At 43.7% G+C, this 17547-nt stretch overlaps 1 protein-coding gene across 2 annotated transcripts in view; it reads right to left on the bottom strand.

The window, feature by feature from the left end:
* The window catches only part of rps6ka5 (ribosomal protein S6 kinase, polypeptide 5), a 265478-nt gene that overhangs the window by 55438 nt on the left and 192493 nt on the right, over window positions 1-17547 (bottom strand). For both annotated transcript variants that reach the window (XM_069915896.1, XM_069915897.1), the window contains exons 7-9: window positions 12856-12959; window positions 11055-11205; window positions 6788-6949 (exon numbers count right to left, since the gene is read on the bottom strand). In XM_069915896.1, coding sequence (XP_069771997.1) covers window positions 6788-6949; window positions 11055-11205; window positions 12856-12959 — 417 coding nt within the window. The remainder of the gene's footprint in view (window positions 1-6787; window positions 6950-11054; window positions 11206-12855; window positions 12960-17547) is intronic.

Raw genomic sequence — 17547 nt, 5'->3', positions numbered from 1 at the left:
GTACAATTTTAAGGTCACTGTTTTTGTATCTGGCTTATAGGATGCCCCCTCTTTTTGGGTGCTTCAAGTGTCATCTTATCTGTCGAGTTCTCAAAAAAGTTAAGTGTACTGATTTCAGGGATGAGGTTGTGGCATTGTGAGGAAAGATCGCGCACACTTGGCCTAAATTCCTTAGAATTTAGAAGTCGAGTAGTCGATCATAGTGAATTTGTTAAGGGTCTTGTCACAGCAGACACTGGAAGATTTCCCCTGATTGGAAAATCTGGGATTAGGAGTCACAGGGATAATAAACAGAACAAGACTGAGAGATAGAAACACTTCTACATTCGATGTGTTGTGAACCTTTGGAATTCTCTACCCCAGGGCTGTGACTCCTTGATTGCCTTTTAAGAAGGGGACCGAATGGGTAAATTACCAAAAAAGCTTTGGCCAAAAACATAATTTTAAGATACATCTCAAAGATTGATATTGAGATGTATTAGGAATGTAATTCCAGAATTTGGGGCTTTTGTTACTGATGGGAGCAACAGCAGAGAAATGAAAAAGCAGTGGCACTGAGGAAGATTACAGAAGGAGGAAAGGAGAAATCCAAAAGCAAGGAAGGGAAATTTTGAACTTGAGAGGTGGGCTAACTGGGAGCCAAAGTAGGTCAGCAAGCACAAGGGTGATAAGTGAGGGGGTGTTGGAGATTTGATTTATTTCAAATTGACCAAAGGTTTAATACATGAACTGTGTGAGCTTCCTCAAATTTAGAGATAAGAAAGGCACATAAGTAGGACGCAGCCGTTTGTGACCAGAAGTGGTGAAGATGGCAATGTGGATAGGTGGACATAATCTGCTGTTGAAAGTTTGGGTCTGTGGACGAAAACCCATCTCAGGGCCACATGTGACCCCCAATTTGACCATCACACCACAAGACATTGGAACAGAAATAGCTGTTCAGCCCATCAAGTCTGTTCTGTCATTTAATCATAAGCTGATCCATTTCTCCACTCAGCCCCACTGCCCGGCCTTCTCCCCATAACCTTTAATGACCTGGCTAATCAAGAACTATCCATAGCCGCTTTCAAATGGCCACAATACCTAACTGTAAAGCCGCACATTATACTCCTGTGCGGCTGTCAGGTGGCCATCTGAAACTGGAAAAGCCGGCCAGGAGGTCTACTTACTTAACCCTCCTCCAGGAGGTATAATATCCTGCTTCGAGTCTTGGTCTGTGGCAGCTGACAGCGGCCTGGGCTGCCAGGGGGTGGGCTGATGACATCGTGGTGATGTCGTATGCCATCGACTCCTGAGACCGGCAGTGATATGCCTGGAAGTGTCAAGAGTGCCTGAGGCAGCGACTGGCAGCAGTAGATGAGGTGTCCAGGGCTGGGGAGTGAGGCGAATGGTGCAGGTGAAGTGCTGGGAGGTTGGGGAGGGAGGAGAGGGGATATGGTGCAGGTGCCTGGAAGTCGGAACTGGAGGGGGCAGATAGTGCCTGGGGTGGGAGTGTGAACATGACAGGGACGATGTGTTGGCAGTCAATAGGCTTTACATTGTGGCAGCCGATAGCTTTCCAATGTCTTTATTTATCCCCGAGGAAATGTCTCGCTGTCTCCGACACGTTTCTCTCCCTCGCTGTTCCAGTCTTCCTTGATTCTTGTCCTCCCTTCTCTTCATCCCTTACGATTCTCCCCTCCTTCCCCGGCTTCTCTCCCTTGCTCTTTTCTACTCGCCTCTTTCTCTCGTTTCCTTGCTGTCCTGTCGCGTAATCTCAGAACCAGTGTGCGTATTTGTCTTTCTGTCTCTGTCCCTTCGCCCCCAGCCCTCCAATCCTCTCTGCCCCCTTCTCCCTCTCTGCTCCCCTCCCCCTTTTGCTTTTCTGCCCCTGACTGTGTCTGTCATGTAATTGTGCTTCAAGTCATGACGGTCTCCCTGTCCATCACTCGCCCCCTCCTTCTCATCAGCCTTCTCCATTCCAGCTCTTCTGAGAGCTAGTGCACATCCTTTTGAGTTGCTCCTCTCCGGGTCTAACTCCACATCACAAACCTCTCCTTTCCTTGTTTCCTTCTATTTTACTTTAGCAGATCTTTTTAATCACACCCCGTCTTTCTCCCTCACCTTCCGCCAGTTCTTTTATTTGTGTTTACTGAGACCGGCAGCTGGAGAAACACAGCAACGCTAATGATACATAACCAAAGTTTGGGGAAATACTTTGTTCAGATTTATCTTTGCTATATAAAGTACGCTGTTTGACCTGATGAGTTTCTCCAGCATTGTGCTTTTAATTAAAACAAGAAGCCTGCAGATTCTGGGTATAATGTCTTTACAAATAGCAAAGCTAATGATACATAACCAATGTTTCGGGCATACTTTCTGAAGGGCTCATAGCCGAAACGTTGGATATGTATCTTTATCTTGCTAGATAACGTACACTGACCCGTGAGTTTCTCCAGTGTTGCATTTATACTTTAATACTGTAGATTCTGGGTGTAATGTCACAAAGCCTTTATTCCAAAACCTATTGCCTTGAAACAAATACGACAGCGAGCATTCTTACTCACCATTAATGATTAGTCAGACCATCTTTTACTCCTGCTTCTTGCAGCGGGAGTCAGGCAGGTGGAGGGGGGAGACCGGCAGCGCGAGTCGAGCGAGTGAGGGGGGGGGGGGGTAGACCGGCAGCGGGAGTTGGGCGGGTGAGGAGGAGACCGGCAGTGGGAGTCAGGTGGGCAAAGTGGAAGTGGGGGGGGGGAGGAGTCCGGTAGCGGGAATCGGGCAGGTGAGGGGGGGCGGGGGGGGGGGGGGGGGGGGAGAGACCGGCAGCGGGAGTTGGGCGGGTGAGAGACCATGAGCACGAGTCATGTCATTCCTGAGTTGTTTGTCAGGCATGCCTTGACGCGCTTCTATGACGTGAGGTCAGCGTGGGTGGGACTAGACACCTGTCCAGAGTAGCCGGCTTTCGCTGCTAAGTGGCTAGCAGTCAGCTGGCACATTTAGGTGCAGAAAGCAGTCCATTCCATGGCCACCTAAACGTGCCAGCTGAACTCCGCTAGACGTGCCTGCAAGCACCTAATCTTCTTCTGAACACCTAAAAGGCCTTAAATACCCAATACCCTGGCCTCCACATTTGTCTGCAGCAACAAATTCCACAGATGAAATAAATTCCTCTGCACCCCTGTTCCAAGTGGACATCCTTCAATTCTAAAGTTGAGCCCTCTTGTCCTCGACTATCCCACCATGAGAACTCCATTGGTGATCACAGACAAAGGAACAGAACCAGGCCACTAGGCCCATCGAGTCTGCTCCATAAATCTACACTAAGCTACTCTACACTAGTTCCAATTTTTGGCTTTTTCCCCATAATCCCTTGATGCCCTCACTAATGAGATATTTCTTTTTTAAAAAAACTCCCAGCGATCTGGCTTCCACTGCAGTATGCCGCAGTGAGTTCCACAGATCCACGACCCTCTGGTTAAAGAAGTTCTTCCTGATCTCTTTTATATGGATAACCTCTAACTTTCAGACTATGAATAGTATTCTGCCTGTTTAATATTTCCACTGGTAGACTAGGCTTGTATTATACGTTATCTTTTCTAATGGAATACAAGACCTCCTTTCCGAATGCCACCATTGAATACTCACGTCATTTTATAGCCACAGCTAAAGCCAATCTCAAAAAGCAATTTGTAAAATCCTTCTGTTCATGCCTTTTAACATTTGAAATATTTCAATGAGATCCCCCTTGATTTTCCTAAATCCCAGCGAGTACAGGGCAAGAGCTGTCAAATGCTCCTCATGTGAGGACTCTTCCATTGATCCTCCTCTCTACCCTCTCCAACATCTTTTAGTAAATGAGGTGCCCAAGACTGCTCACAATACTCCAAGCGAGGTCTCGGAATCAGAATTTATTGTCACAAACAAAATGAATTGTTTTACTGTAGCCTCACAATGTAAACATTCATATAAACCATCTTACAACAATAAATAAAAATATAAGGCAGTGTCTTTGGTTCATTGATTATTCATGAATCTGATGGCAGCCAGGAAGAAGCTGTCTTTGGGTCGCTGAGTGCTCGTCTTTAGTCTCCTGCATCTTTTTCCTGATGGGAGCAGAGAGAAGAGGGCACGGCCTCGAAGACAGAGACTGCTTTATAAGGTACTGTCTCTTGTAGATGTCCTTAATGTAGTGAATTCTGGTGTCTGTGATGTCGCCGGCCGAGTAAACCCTCTGGCGTTTTTTTCCCTGTCCTGTGCGTTGGCAACTCTGTACCAGGCAGTGATGCAACCAGTCAGAATGCTCTCCACTGTACACCTGTAGAGGTTTACAAGAGTCTTCGGTGACGTACTGAATCTCCTCAGACACCTCACAAAGTATAGATGCTGGCAAACATTCTTTGTGATTGCATCGACACGGAGGCTCCAGGACAGATCCTTGGAGATGCTGACACCCGGAAATTTAAGGTTCTTGACCCTCTCCGTGACTGAGCCCTCAATGAGGACTGGGTCGTTTTCCCCCGACTTCCTCCTGAAGTCCACAATCATCTCCTTAGTTTTGCTAACATTAGTGCAAGGTTGTTGTTGTTACACCACTCAATGGGCTGATCTATCTCTCTCCTGTACGTTTCTCCATTGCCGTTTGTGATTCTGTCGACATCAGCAAACCTGTAGATGGAATTGGAATTGTGCCCGGTGTTAGGTCTGCTTTGTTCATGAATGAGTGAGTCAGACACCAGACTGAGTCGAAATCAAGGTTCTTTGTTCTTTATTGCCGGATTGTAACACTTGCAACTAACAGTGTTAGTTGGAGAAGGCGCATTCTGCCGTTATCAGCAAGTGGTGTTTTTTTATACCTCAGGATACGTACTTAGTAAATGATCATACCATGACATTGTCCAATGAATAAAGTGTTGCTGTCCTTCTCTGTTAGTCTGCTGCACATCATTCTTGTTAGTGCCACGCTTATCTTGAGTGGACAAGGTCACATCTGCATTCTGTTACTCCTTAGTACTGGGTGACTCCTTCTCCGGTCCCATCTCATGATGTTTTTACCTTACACTGGCCACACAGTCATGCGTGTATAACGAGTAGAGCAGTGGGCACATCCTTGGGGTGCACCTGCATTGATAGTCAGTGAGGAGGAGAAGTTGCTTCCAATTCGTACTGCCTGTGGTCTTCTGATGAGGAAGTCAAAGATCCAGTTGCAGAGGGGGGGTGCAGAAGCCCGTTGTTTTTTATTCTTGACCAGCACTGAGGGAATAATGGTGTTGAAGGCTGAGCTATAGTCAATGAAGAGCAGCCGTATGTATGTTTGCTGTTTTTGAGGTGGTCCAAAGCTGAGGGAAAAGCCAGCGATATGCGTCTGCTGTGAAGCGATTGTGAAGATAGGCGAATTGCAGCGGGTCCAAACCTTTGCTTAGGTTCGCGTCAATTCATAACCAGCCTCTGAAAGCATTTTCTCACAGCAGATGTTAGTGCTACTTGGCAGTAGTCGTTGAGGCAGCTCCCTCTGCTCTTCTTGGAGTACTGTGGCTATTGCTACTAGTTTAAAATGCCAGTAGGAGGAATGATGTCATTAACTGTACACAACTACAGGGCCTGAACACAATGGCTGTAGTAATCGCAATATTTCTCCAGATGATATTTCTGCTCAACTCCGATATATTGGGCAATCAATCAGACAATTTTGAGGCAGCAAAAGAGGAGAAGAAGGTGTTATCACCGCACACATGGAAGCTTGTATACTTAGTAATTTACCGTCAAGGGAAAGCAGGCAGCTGGAACAAAAGAGGAGAATGGATCTTCGAGCATCAATGAAATTAATGACGTGAGAACATTGCGGGTGCAGTTGCATACATCAGAATGAAATCTGGCCAGTTACCTGAGAGTTTTGTGTTATGTTTTTGACGCCAATGTGCTGGAAAAACTCATCAGATCACACAGCATCCGGAGGAAGTAAAGGGTAACTGATGTTTTGGACCTGGGCCCTTCGTCAGGTATAAGCAAAATCAGGCAGGCATCTGAATAAAAATGTGTGAGGTATGGGGAAGAGCGGAGAGGAAGGGGCAGGGGGAGGAATACAGGCCAACAGGTAAGAGGTCAGAGGTGTGTCCATGTTAATGCCATCTGGTTGAAGACTGCTGAGACGGAACTGAGATCAGACAAAGGGCCCAGGCCCGAAATGCTGGTTACCCTTTACTTCCTATGGATGCTGTGTGATCTGATGATTTTCTCCAGCACTCGACTCCAGTATCTGGAGACTTTCTTGTTTATTTGTTACCATCTGCACTCTTTCTAACTGTTTTAAGGCCACTGCTGCCCATATGGTTCATAGCACTTGCAGTATCTATTCCATTTAGCAAACAAGCAGCCTGTAAACATCTTTTGTTTCTTTCTAATTTCTAAAGGTTAAAGACCAAATGTTTCCCAAAGAATCTAATTTAAAACAATCTGCTGGAGGACCCCAGCGGGTCATGCAACATCACTGAAAGAAAAAGAAACTATTGACATTTCAAGCTGAAAGCTTTGATCAGGATTAAGTATATGGACAGAACCTCTTCATCATGTGCCGAGGAAAACTCTTTTTCTCCCACTGATGTGGATTGACCTGCTGGGTTTTTTAAAAAATGTAGACACCCAGCACGGAAACAGCCCCTTCCGTCCCATGAGCCTGTGCTCCCCAAATACACCCATTAATTTACAATCCCCCCAGGTTTCTGAAGCAGCATATCGTTTGCTGCTCCAGAGTCCAGTCTCCAGTGTGTCTCCAATCTAATAATAAAAGCTTCACTTCACTGGTGCTGACCTGAAAGATCCTGTCGGAATTCTGAGGCAGCGCTGCAGGTGAGTACGTGGGGTCCATTTCCGTGAACTCTTCAGCAAAGTTGCTAACATCCAGCTCATCCCTGATGACCGGCTTAAATGGAGCTTCTATATTCTTGGCAGCTAACTCATCCCAGTTTATTTTCTGCCAATGTCAAAAGCAGAGATGGTTACTAAGAATGACAATCCATTTAAACAGCTCTGTTTTGCATAGAGAAATATTGCTCATACAGGAAATGAAATGAAATAGATTTTCTTGTGTTAATTACAACTACCATGCTGAACATATGGAAAAATTCAAATCAAATGCTCCATTGAGGATGCACCCAATAGCAATGTCCCCTTTGGGGAGCCTCAAACAGTCTTTCCAAGTGAAGCAACACTTGTGAATCTACGGTGGTCATTTACTGCATTTATAAAAAATTAACAAAACCATAGCTGGTGGATTGCAATACACAAATGTGCTTGAGAAACTCAGCAGTTCACACAACATCCATAGAAAATGAGGGGTAACCAATGTTTCTGGCCTGGGCCCTTCATCAGGTATAATTGGTAGCTTGGTTTTTTTTCTCCGTTCCTTCTCCTCCCTGCCACCCACACTTTTAGCCATCACCCCTTCTCCAGATACGGAGCTCAATATGGCTCCAGAGACAGTTCTCCCAGCTATTCCTCATACATAAATCTTGTGTCAGGAGAATGGTGGATACCAGGAAACATCCCCTCTGCCCCTAGATGCAACTCGTCCTCACCTACCATCCCATCAGCCTCTGCATCCAACATGCTATCCACTGCAATTTCTGCCATCTACAACATGATCCCACCCTCAGACACATCTTCCTCTCTCTTCTCCACCTTCCGCAGGGACCATTCACTCCCTTGGTGACTCCCTTACCCCCTCCCACTAATGGCCCCTTTTGTACCTACCCCGTGACTGCAGGAAGTACCACATTTGTGCCCACACCTCCTCCCTCACCACCAGTAGGAGCCCCAAACAGTTCTTCCAAGTGAAGCAACACTTCACTTGTGAATCTATAGTGGTCATTTACTGCATCCAGTGCTCCTGTTGTGGTCTTCTCTACATTGGAGAGACTGGGAGAACATTTCGTTGAGCACCATCGCTCTATCTGGAGCTATAGCGGGGATCTCCCAGCAGCCGACCATTTCAATTCCCTGATCTACTTACTCCCGGCTGACGTATTTGTCCACTGCCAAGCCAAGGCCACCCACAGGAGGAACACATAATACTCCACCTGGGCGTTCTCCAACTGGATGGCATCAACATCACCTTCTCCGGTTTGTGTTCTGCCTCTCCCCAGACTCCCTCTCTTCCCCCATCCGCCCATCCTTTGCTCCAGCTCTTCACCCTTTCCTTCTCCAATCAGAGAGCTGCCCTCTATCCCCAGCTTTTTTTCCTCTTGTGCCCTCCCACCTGTGGCCCTGTGCCCCTCTCCCCTACCATTTTATTCAGGTGCCTGCCTGCTTTTTGCTCCTACCTTGATGAATGGCTCAGGCCTGAAATATTTGTCAAGTACCTTTATCTTTGCTACATAAAGAATGTTGTGTGACGTGCTGAGATTCATCAGCATGTCTGTGTAAATATCACAGCTGAGCCTTATTCCATTATTACTACCTGAAGTGATCATAATGGATGTGCCTAACACAATGCCAAATTAACCAAAATCTCTGATGTTTGATTTGGCACAGACATAGTGGGCTGAAGGGGCTGCTCCTGTGCTGTTCTGCCCAATGTAATAAAGCAACAGCATTAATATAGGAGACTGATAATGTGAGGCTGACGCCAAAAGGGATTTGGTGGCTGATTGGGCCTATTTCTGTGTTGTGCCTCATTTTGATTCTATAAAGGACGACGTTTTAGAGGGAACTGGATGATCCTGCACACAAGCGATTGGAAGTTCGCATGAAGATATAGAAAGTAATTGGGGAAGCAAATGTTATGTTTGCAAGAGTGATGATTTCAAACAGATTAAATTTGCACCTGGAACAGCGTGTACAAGTCTGATTACTCTATGAATGGGTGGTTGGAAGGGAGGGAAGGAAAGAATGAGGGAGAGAGGGAAGGAGTAAGAGAGGGAGAGAGGAAGGGAAGGAGAGAGAGTGAGGCAGGGAGGGGAGGGAGGGATGAAAGTTTGCCATGTTCCTTCCTGGGTGACATGGATTGTTTTATTATTCTAGACGAAAGATTAAAGACTGGCTGAATCAGTTTAGTCGTATGAGAGATGATCTCATCAGCAAGGATATGGTAGCATTGGAGGCAATCCAATTGTGCACAGAATACTCCATAAAAGATTTAAGAGTTTAATTCTGCACATGTCCTTCATCTATCTAAATTTAACAATTCTAAAATGTTTAAAGGACTAATTTTAAATATTGCATGTATCAGCAACCCAGAATGGGCTTCCAGATGGGGATGATTATTTATTGCCTTGACAATTTAGCTTGGCAATTGAGATTGATAACGTACACACAATTTACATGTGACAATGTTCCACAAGCTGCATTATCCTGGCGAAACTGGGAGGAGCATCTTTGATGAAAGACAAAAGCTGCAAATGCTGGAACCTTGAATAAGCAAAGAATTGCTGGAGGAGACCATAATATATAGGGGCAGAAGTAGGCTGTCCAGCCCATCGAGTCCACTCTGCTATTCCACTATGAGTTGATCCATTCTCCCACTCAGCTCCACTCCCTGCCTTCTCCCCATAATCTTTGATATTCAGATACCTATTAATCTCTGCCCAAAAATACACCCAATAATCTGGCCTCCATAGATGCATGTGGAGGCAAATTCCAGACGGTTACCACTCTCTAATTAAAGAAATTCCTCCGCATCCGTTTTAAATGGGCGCCCCTCCATCCTTAAATTGCAACCTCTCGCTCAAGACTCCTCCACTATGGGGGACAACTTTGCTACATCTACTCTGTCCAAGCCTTTCAACATTCAAAATGTTCTAAACTCCAAGGGATACAATCCAAGAGCCAACAAATGTTCCTCATATGCTAATCCCTTCATTCCAGGAATTATTCTTAAAAATCCCAAAAGCAATTCATTGTCTGCTGAAGGAACTTTGTTGTCTTTTTGCGCTATACTCTTTAAATAGTCTTTTCTGAAAGTACATTGATCAGGTTTGCTGTACAATAGACTATATAGTTTCTTATCAACTCAGTGGCTGAAAATAATTGACCTCTAAAGACGCAAATACCTCTGTAACATTTGTTACAACTGTTAAAAAGATTTTCAGTGAAGAGGTTAGAAAGAAGGTTTGTGAGAAAAAAACTCAAAAGAGGATCTGAACTGGGGCTCTGATTATTTCAATGAGGATTATAGGAATCTATGATTTATTATAGGAGATTACATTTTTGTAAATGAATGTAAAAAGGGTTTGGATTTTAAAAATCTTTTTAGACATGCAGCCCTGTCACAGGCCCTTCTGTCCCAGGAGCCTGTGCTACCCAAAATAACGCCAATTGACCTACAAACCCATATGTTTAGAAGGATGGGAGGAAACTGCAGCACATGGAGGAAACCCATACAGACACGGGGAGAACCTACAAACTCCTGACAGACAGCACCAGATTCGAACCCAGATCGCTGCTGTTGTAATGGCGTTGTGCTGATTGTTAAGCTACCCATGCTGCTCCACACGAAGCATATCACTTTTACTTTTTTCCCCGTAATATGTTGGTACAAAAATGATACTGTAATGGCAGCGACACTGCTATTGAAATAACACACAACCAGATGGGTTGAGCTCAGTGAGCAGAACTGATCACTGCAGGCTACCCGGCAGGCCTTATACTTCCAGCCCGGACCTGGCTGAGAACCGCGCTGGGGGGGCTGATGTCACCAGGGTGTCATGTGGGTCCCCAAGCGCAGGCTTCTGAGCCCTGTGCTGAGGTCGAAGGGGAAACCCCCGACGGCACCATTTTGGCCGGCTGCCCCACCGTGTGTGTTACAAGTGGGGCCAGTTCGCCTGCCTAACGGCGTGCCGCCACGATATTACTTTTTATCTTTTACAACATTATTTACTTGGTAAGTTTTGAACATTTATTGGTGGCAAAGTTGGAATGTGGTGAGCCTTGAGTCTGAGAGATAAGCTGAAGATACAGCCCAATATTTGTAGCTATCTCGAGTGTTCATAATATTAAGCACTGACAGGCAGGAAAAGTGCAGCACTGGTCAATGTGAACCACTGACTGTGACCCAGTTTCCGACAGTTGTCTTTCCTCACCTGGAAGAATGGGTGGGATTTAATTCCCTCAGCACCTCCAGGACCAGAACCCAGTCTTTTCTTGGGGTCTTTAGTGAGGAGTTTCTTCATGACATCTTTTGCTAAAGGGCCAATTTCCGGTGGATACGGAGGATCACTTTTCAGAATTCTCCTACAGAAGAAACATTATTAAACTGTGAAAGGGGAAACAATTTAAATAATATCCTTTCAAGATCATATTGAATAAAACCCTGGTAGGGTAACTAATTCTAGGCCTAGTGACATAATTCAAAAATGTCTGGCAAACTGATGAAATTTGCAAATAATACCAAATCCTTTGGGATTTCTCAGGGATATAATTTGGGGATATATCACTACCACATGAGAAAGATAAAATATGTACTTGGACAGATAACAAAGGACAACAAAAATTTTGCTTTCTGAACACTTTTGGGTGTACTTTATGGAGTTTGGGCTGCTGTTCACAAAAATTAAGATTTTCCTATAACCTACCGTTGCTTGGATATTACCTATTTTTGGGATTTCCAATCAGATTTTATGTCTATTTCAACCATACAAAACCACTTCATTGAAAATTCATTTCCTGCATTCGCACTTGGACGTCTTCCCTGCTGATCCTGTGTTGTTCATGGTGAAAGGTTTCACTGGGAAATTGCAACCATGAAAAAGCAGTATCGGGTAACTGGAATCCATCAATGCTGGCCGACTATTCTTGGACACTGACACGAGAGGCATCAGATACTGAGTACAATCGAAAATCAGTGGCAAATCATTTTTAGGTCAATTGAACCAATGCAATGTGTCAGCGTCATTAAGCAATTAAACCTGCTGAATTCAATACAAGTTAATTTAATGTTTCTCCAACTCCATATGTGATACAGCAAACCTGAAATTATCTTTGGGTTTCGCTTAAAGTTGTTTATCATAATCCACAATTTTTTTTCAGGAAGCAAAACTTTTGGGGGAAAAAATTCTCCAGTGTGATTTCTAAAATAAAATGAATTCAATTAAGAAGATAAATCTAAAAGATTAGATTGGAATGTGGTGAGCCTTGAGTCTGAGAGATAAGCTGAAGATACAGCCTAATATTTGTAGCTATCTCGAGTGTTCATAATATTAAGCACTGAAAGGCAGGAAAAGTGCAGCACTGGTCAATGTGAACCACTGACTGTGACCCAGAAAATTAGGCTTTATAGTCAACATTGACATTTGATGGATGATTTGGAAGACAATATGAAACAAAATGTCACACTAGTAAAATAATGCTGTCTTTGCTCAGTACTAATTGATCTCTCTGTGACTTTGCAATCTGTACTGTGGTTCCTATCTCATGTATTATGTAAGGGTTGACTAACTCGATTGTTCTCAAAACAAACCTCAGTACATGTGACAATAAACATGAAGTTTTTGCACTGAAGATCTCCATCATTATTCTTGACGAAGAAAGCACAGTGAAGCACTACTACATTTTAAGAGCAGCATTCTGAAATTCCTCTTTACTAAAGAATTAACTTACTCTTTGAATAGTTTTCCACATAGAATAGTAGAGGCAGAAAGCCGGAATTAATCAGGCGTTACTGGAAGAGGAGTCCACGTGGAGGAATCTAAGATTCATGGAATTTACAGCAAAGGGAGTCAGGTCTTTGGCACATATGGCCCATGCCTGCGTTTGTGGTCCACGCAAGTCTCCTCCTAACATTTCATTTCATTCCATCTTTGTGAAAGGAAGATTAAGATGTGTCGAATGACTTCTGTAGTTACATGATAGAAGTCTGCCTCACAACAGAATTGTACTCCTTACTTTGAAATCTCACTTTGTGAATTCCTTTCTCCATCAACAGTGAACGGTGACGCTCCAGTTTTTAGTTCATACATCAGAACTCCAAGGCTCCACCAATCTACTGCCTGAACAAAGAAAAGGGCGAGATTAATTTACAGAAAGACTGTATCGTGCAATCCAACATTTATTGCAAAGAAACAATGCAGGCAGACACTTGTTGTAGCCTTTAACATGGTTCTTTGCTGAACAATATTCTATAATCCTTGTAACCTTCCTTGTTGACCAAGACCTGTTTTCCTTAATGTTTGTTTACAATTATGGAACGGTGGCAAGCACACTGCTGATGTAGTCATTAGAATAAAAATCTCAGTTGCTAACCCAACAACTTCAAGGTTAAGAACTTTAGGCTTCAGATGTGAAGAATTGTGTCAGTTATTGACACCCTGGGTCTTTCAACCTCCCGCATCCTCACCACCCTGACCCATGTGGAGAAGAGGCCAGTTATCTAATCTAAAGTCTCGTCCCCACCTTTTGAAGCTACTTGATGCAGGCGGACCATTTTCTCCAACTGGAGGAAAAGGAAAATTCCATAGATGCTGGGAAATAAATACCTCAGGATACAGGTAGGGGATATTGTAAGAGGAGAAAAACTGAACCAATTCTGATCCAATTGAAACAGAAGCAATTCATAGCCAAGAGTGTTACAAATTGTTACTGATACATTACAAACCCTCCATGAAGACCATCAGATAACAAATATATCAAAAATTCATGGATCATTTGTAGAACAATCAGTTTTTCGGCCTCCCATGTTTGTTCTGATCAAAACAAATACTACAATTGGCTGAATAACTGGAGATGATGAGTCAGAATTACAGGTTAGAGATTGAGAATCTGTTTGGGTGCTGCCTGAACATATTTCAGAAGACCTCTTCTGCAGCCGGCATATCAAGAACTCACACCAACACCTGTACTTACTTAGGTGTACGAGGAGATTTGGCATGTCAGCAAATATTCTATCAAGCATTAGTAGGTGCAATGTGGAAATTGTACTGGCCAGTTGCATTGCAGCCTGGTTTGACCATTTGAGGAAAACACAGGAACGGAGAATACTGCAGAAGGTAGCAAGTCCATCGCGGGCTCCGACCTCCCATTCACTGAAGACATCCCATGTGAGACACTTCCTCAAGAAGGCAGCCAACATCGTAAAACTACCTCCTTCACCCTAGACACCCCTAGCAGTTCTCACTGCTACCTTCGGGAAGAAGGCACAGAAGCCTGAAATCCAGCAGATTCAAGAAGAGTCTCTTTCCAGTGGTTATCACGCTCGTGAACCTGCCCTCATTATACTAAATACAAAATACTCTGACAACACAAAAAGGACTGGCTGCACTACTCCAGCTCCACTTTTTTCTTGCACGGATAACTGTGATTATTATAGGTAAATCTTTTGTATTCATTCTCTCTTTAATTTAATTTATAAAATTGTAGGATTTTTTTTTTACAAAGTAATGTTGGCTGTAAGAAGTCAGAATTTTGATGCATATGTACAATGTACAGGGTATGACATCAATTCATTACTTATCATCTTGCAGGCTAATACTTTCCTTCTCACTGACAAACACACAGACAACTTTACACCACTTGCAAAACATCTTATCACGCGTGCCCCAATGTTCAAATTCAAATATTTGCTGCCAAAGTCAAGCAACTAGGAACCAAGTCCTGTGGAAAACCTGATGATCTCAAAAACACTAAATTTTGGATTTAATTTCTCAGAAAAATTGAAATTAAGAGCATGACAAGGCCAGTTGACCCATAATTCAATAGCACAGCTGATCCTCCAATTCAACACCATACCATAGAATACTACAGCACAGAAAACAGGCCATTCAGCCCTTCTAGCTTACACAGAAATAGCATTCTGCTAGCCCCATTCCATAACCCTCCAGACCTCTCCCATCCATGGTTTGGCACAATATGGAGGGCTGAAGGCCTGTACAGTGCTGTAATGTTTTAATATATCCAATTTATTCTTAAAACTTAAGTGGCAGCTTGTTTCACACTCCCACCACACTCTGAGTGAAGTTCCCCCAATACCTTTCCCCTTTCACCCTAAGGCCATGTCCTCTGGTATTTATCTCTCCTACTCACATTTACTGACTATACCCCTCACAATTTTGTAAACCTCTATCAAATCTTCCCTCATTCTTCTAAGATCCAAGGAATAAAGTCCTAATCTGTTTAATCTTTCCCTGTAACTCAACTCCTGAAGACACGGCAACATCCTACATAATATCCCAACTACTGTACTCAATATTTTTATTTATGAAGGCCACGATGCCAAAAGATCTCTTTACAACCCTGTCTACCTATGATACCACTTTCAGTGAATTAAGTATCTGTATTCCCAGATCCCTTTGTTCCTCTGCACTCTTAAGTGCCCTACCATTTACTATGCATGTCCTACCTCGGTTTGCCCTACCAAAATGCAACACCTCACACTTGTCTGCATTAAATTCCATCTGCCATTTTTCTGGCTTATTTTTCCAGTTGGTCCAGATCCCTCTGCAAGCTTTGAAACCCTTCCTCGCTGTCCACAACGCCTCCATACTTAGTGTCTTCAGCAAACTTACTGATCCAATTTACCACATTATCATCCAGATCATTGATATAGACAACAAACAACAATAGTCCCAGCACCGATCCCTGAGGCACACCACTCGTCGCAGGCCTCCAGTCTGAGAAGCTCTATCTTCTCCCATTCAGCCAATTTCCAATCCAGTTTACAACCTCTCCTAGTGTCTGAACCTTCTGAACTAATCTCCTATGTAGGACTTTGTCAAAGGACTTACTAAAGTCCATGTAGACAATTTCCACAGCCTTTCCTTCATCTACTTTCTTGGTAACCACCTTGAAAAACTCTATAAGATTCATTAAACGTGACCTACCGTGCATAAAGCCATGTTGACTATCCTTTAATCAGCCTTTGGCTGTCCAAATACTGGTATATCTGATAATTACCTACTACTGATGTCAGGCTCAATGGCCTGTAATTTCCTGGTTTATTTTTGTAGCTTTTTTTTTTAAAACAACGGAACAACATGAGCTACCTTCCAATTGTCCAGCACCTCATCCATGGCTAAGAATATTTTAACTATTTCTGCCAGGACTCCTGAAATTTCTACACTCATCTCCCTCAAGGTCCAAGGGAATATCACGTCAGACCCAGGGGATTTATCGACCTTTATTTGCTCTAAGGTAGCAAGCACCTCCTCCTCTTTGCCAAATAAAAAGAGGGAGGAGGTGTGGGGGAGGAGCAGGTTACTTGATTCCAGGCCTCCAAGTTTGGCCCCTTCAGGTTAATGATCCTCCCCTAAACCTTTTTATTTTGCACCTGCTGACATTTTTCCAAACCTTGATGAAAGGAATCATGCCCAAAATGCTGGTTATGTATTTTTTTATTTGCTATATAAAATACACTGTTTGATCTGCTGAGTTTTTCTGGCATTTTGTTTTTACTTCAAACATGGTGTCTGCAGACTGCATGTTTTACTTGTTCAATAATAGTTATCCTCCAAACCCCACCCCCCCCCACCATATGTTAGCCATATGTTAACTTGTAAACTCCTGTTCTACAAACATTTATTTTCAAACTTGAAGGTTAGAATTTTTCCTAACTGTCAATACTTAGCATTTAGACAATCCAGACAATCCACAAAACATTTAGAGCAGGAATTGCCATTGTCATAGATTCTTAATGGATGATTTGTAAAGTTAAAAGGATGTTTTCATGGATTCTGTCACAGACCTGGAACTGCCATAAAATGATGATTTCTTTCCTTTTTAAGTGTTCCAAGTTCCCTCCTTTTATTAAGGCTTTAAAACCACGTAGAAATTTAACTCAAATTAAAGTCTCTTGTTTACAACATTTAGGATGCTACAGAAGTCATCGTTCTCAATTATCTGTATCTCCTCTTCCTTTGGCTTCCTTCCCAATTGACAAAAATCAGAATTTATTCTCATGAACATGTCACAAAATTTGTTGTTTTGCAGCAGCCGTCACAGTGCAAAGATTTATATAAACCACCTTACAAAATAAATAAAAAATAGTTCAAGAAGAAGTCAAAGTGAGGCGGTGTCTGTGGTTCATTGATCATTCACGAATCTGATGGCAGAGGGGAAGAAGCTGTCCTTGTGCCACTGAGTGCTTGCTTCAGGCTCCTGTACCCTTTCTCCGATGGTAGCAATGTGAAAAGGGCATGGCCTGGCTGGTGGGAATCCTTGAGGATAGAGGCTGCATTCTTAAGACACTGCCTCATGTAGATGTCCACGATGGCGTGAAGATGGGTGCCTGTGATGTCGCAAGCTGAGTTAACGACCCTCTGGAGTTTTTTCTTGTCCTGACCATTGGCATCTCCGCACCAGACAGTGATGCAACCACCCAGAATGCTCTGCAGGCAGTGGTGTCACTTGGGTTGGTGTCAACCCCCTCCCCAATGGACCAAGTGTACGAGTGTTCCGAGCATAGAAGAAACGGGTGCCTGTTCCTTTAATGTCCAGGGTGGCGGCGGTAACACACGCTGGGGGGGTGGAGGTGCTAAGCAGGGGGGAAAGGTGGTGTGGGGGGGGGGGAGACTGACCAGAGCGTATTCGATTATTCAAAATATAAATTTACAGAGTTTTAGCCTTGTAGGTATAGTGAAGCCTTGA

The sequence above is a fragment of the Narcine bancroftii genome, chromosome 2, assembly GCF_036971445.1.
Source record: "Narcine bancroftii isolate sNarBan1 chromosome 2, sNarBan1.hap1, whole genome shotgun sequence".
Lineage (NCBI taxonomy): Eukaryota > Metazoa > Chordata > Chondrichthyes > Torpediniformes > Narcinidae > Narcine > Narcine bancroftii.
The sequence above is the reverse complement of the archived record's forward strand: the minus strand, read 5'-3'. Positions and strand labels throughout refer to the sequence as shown.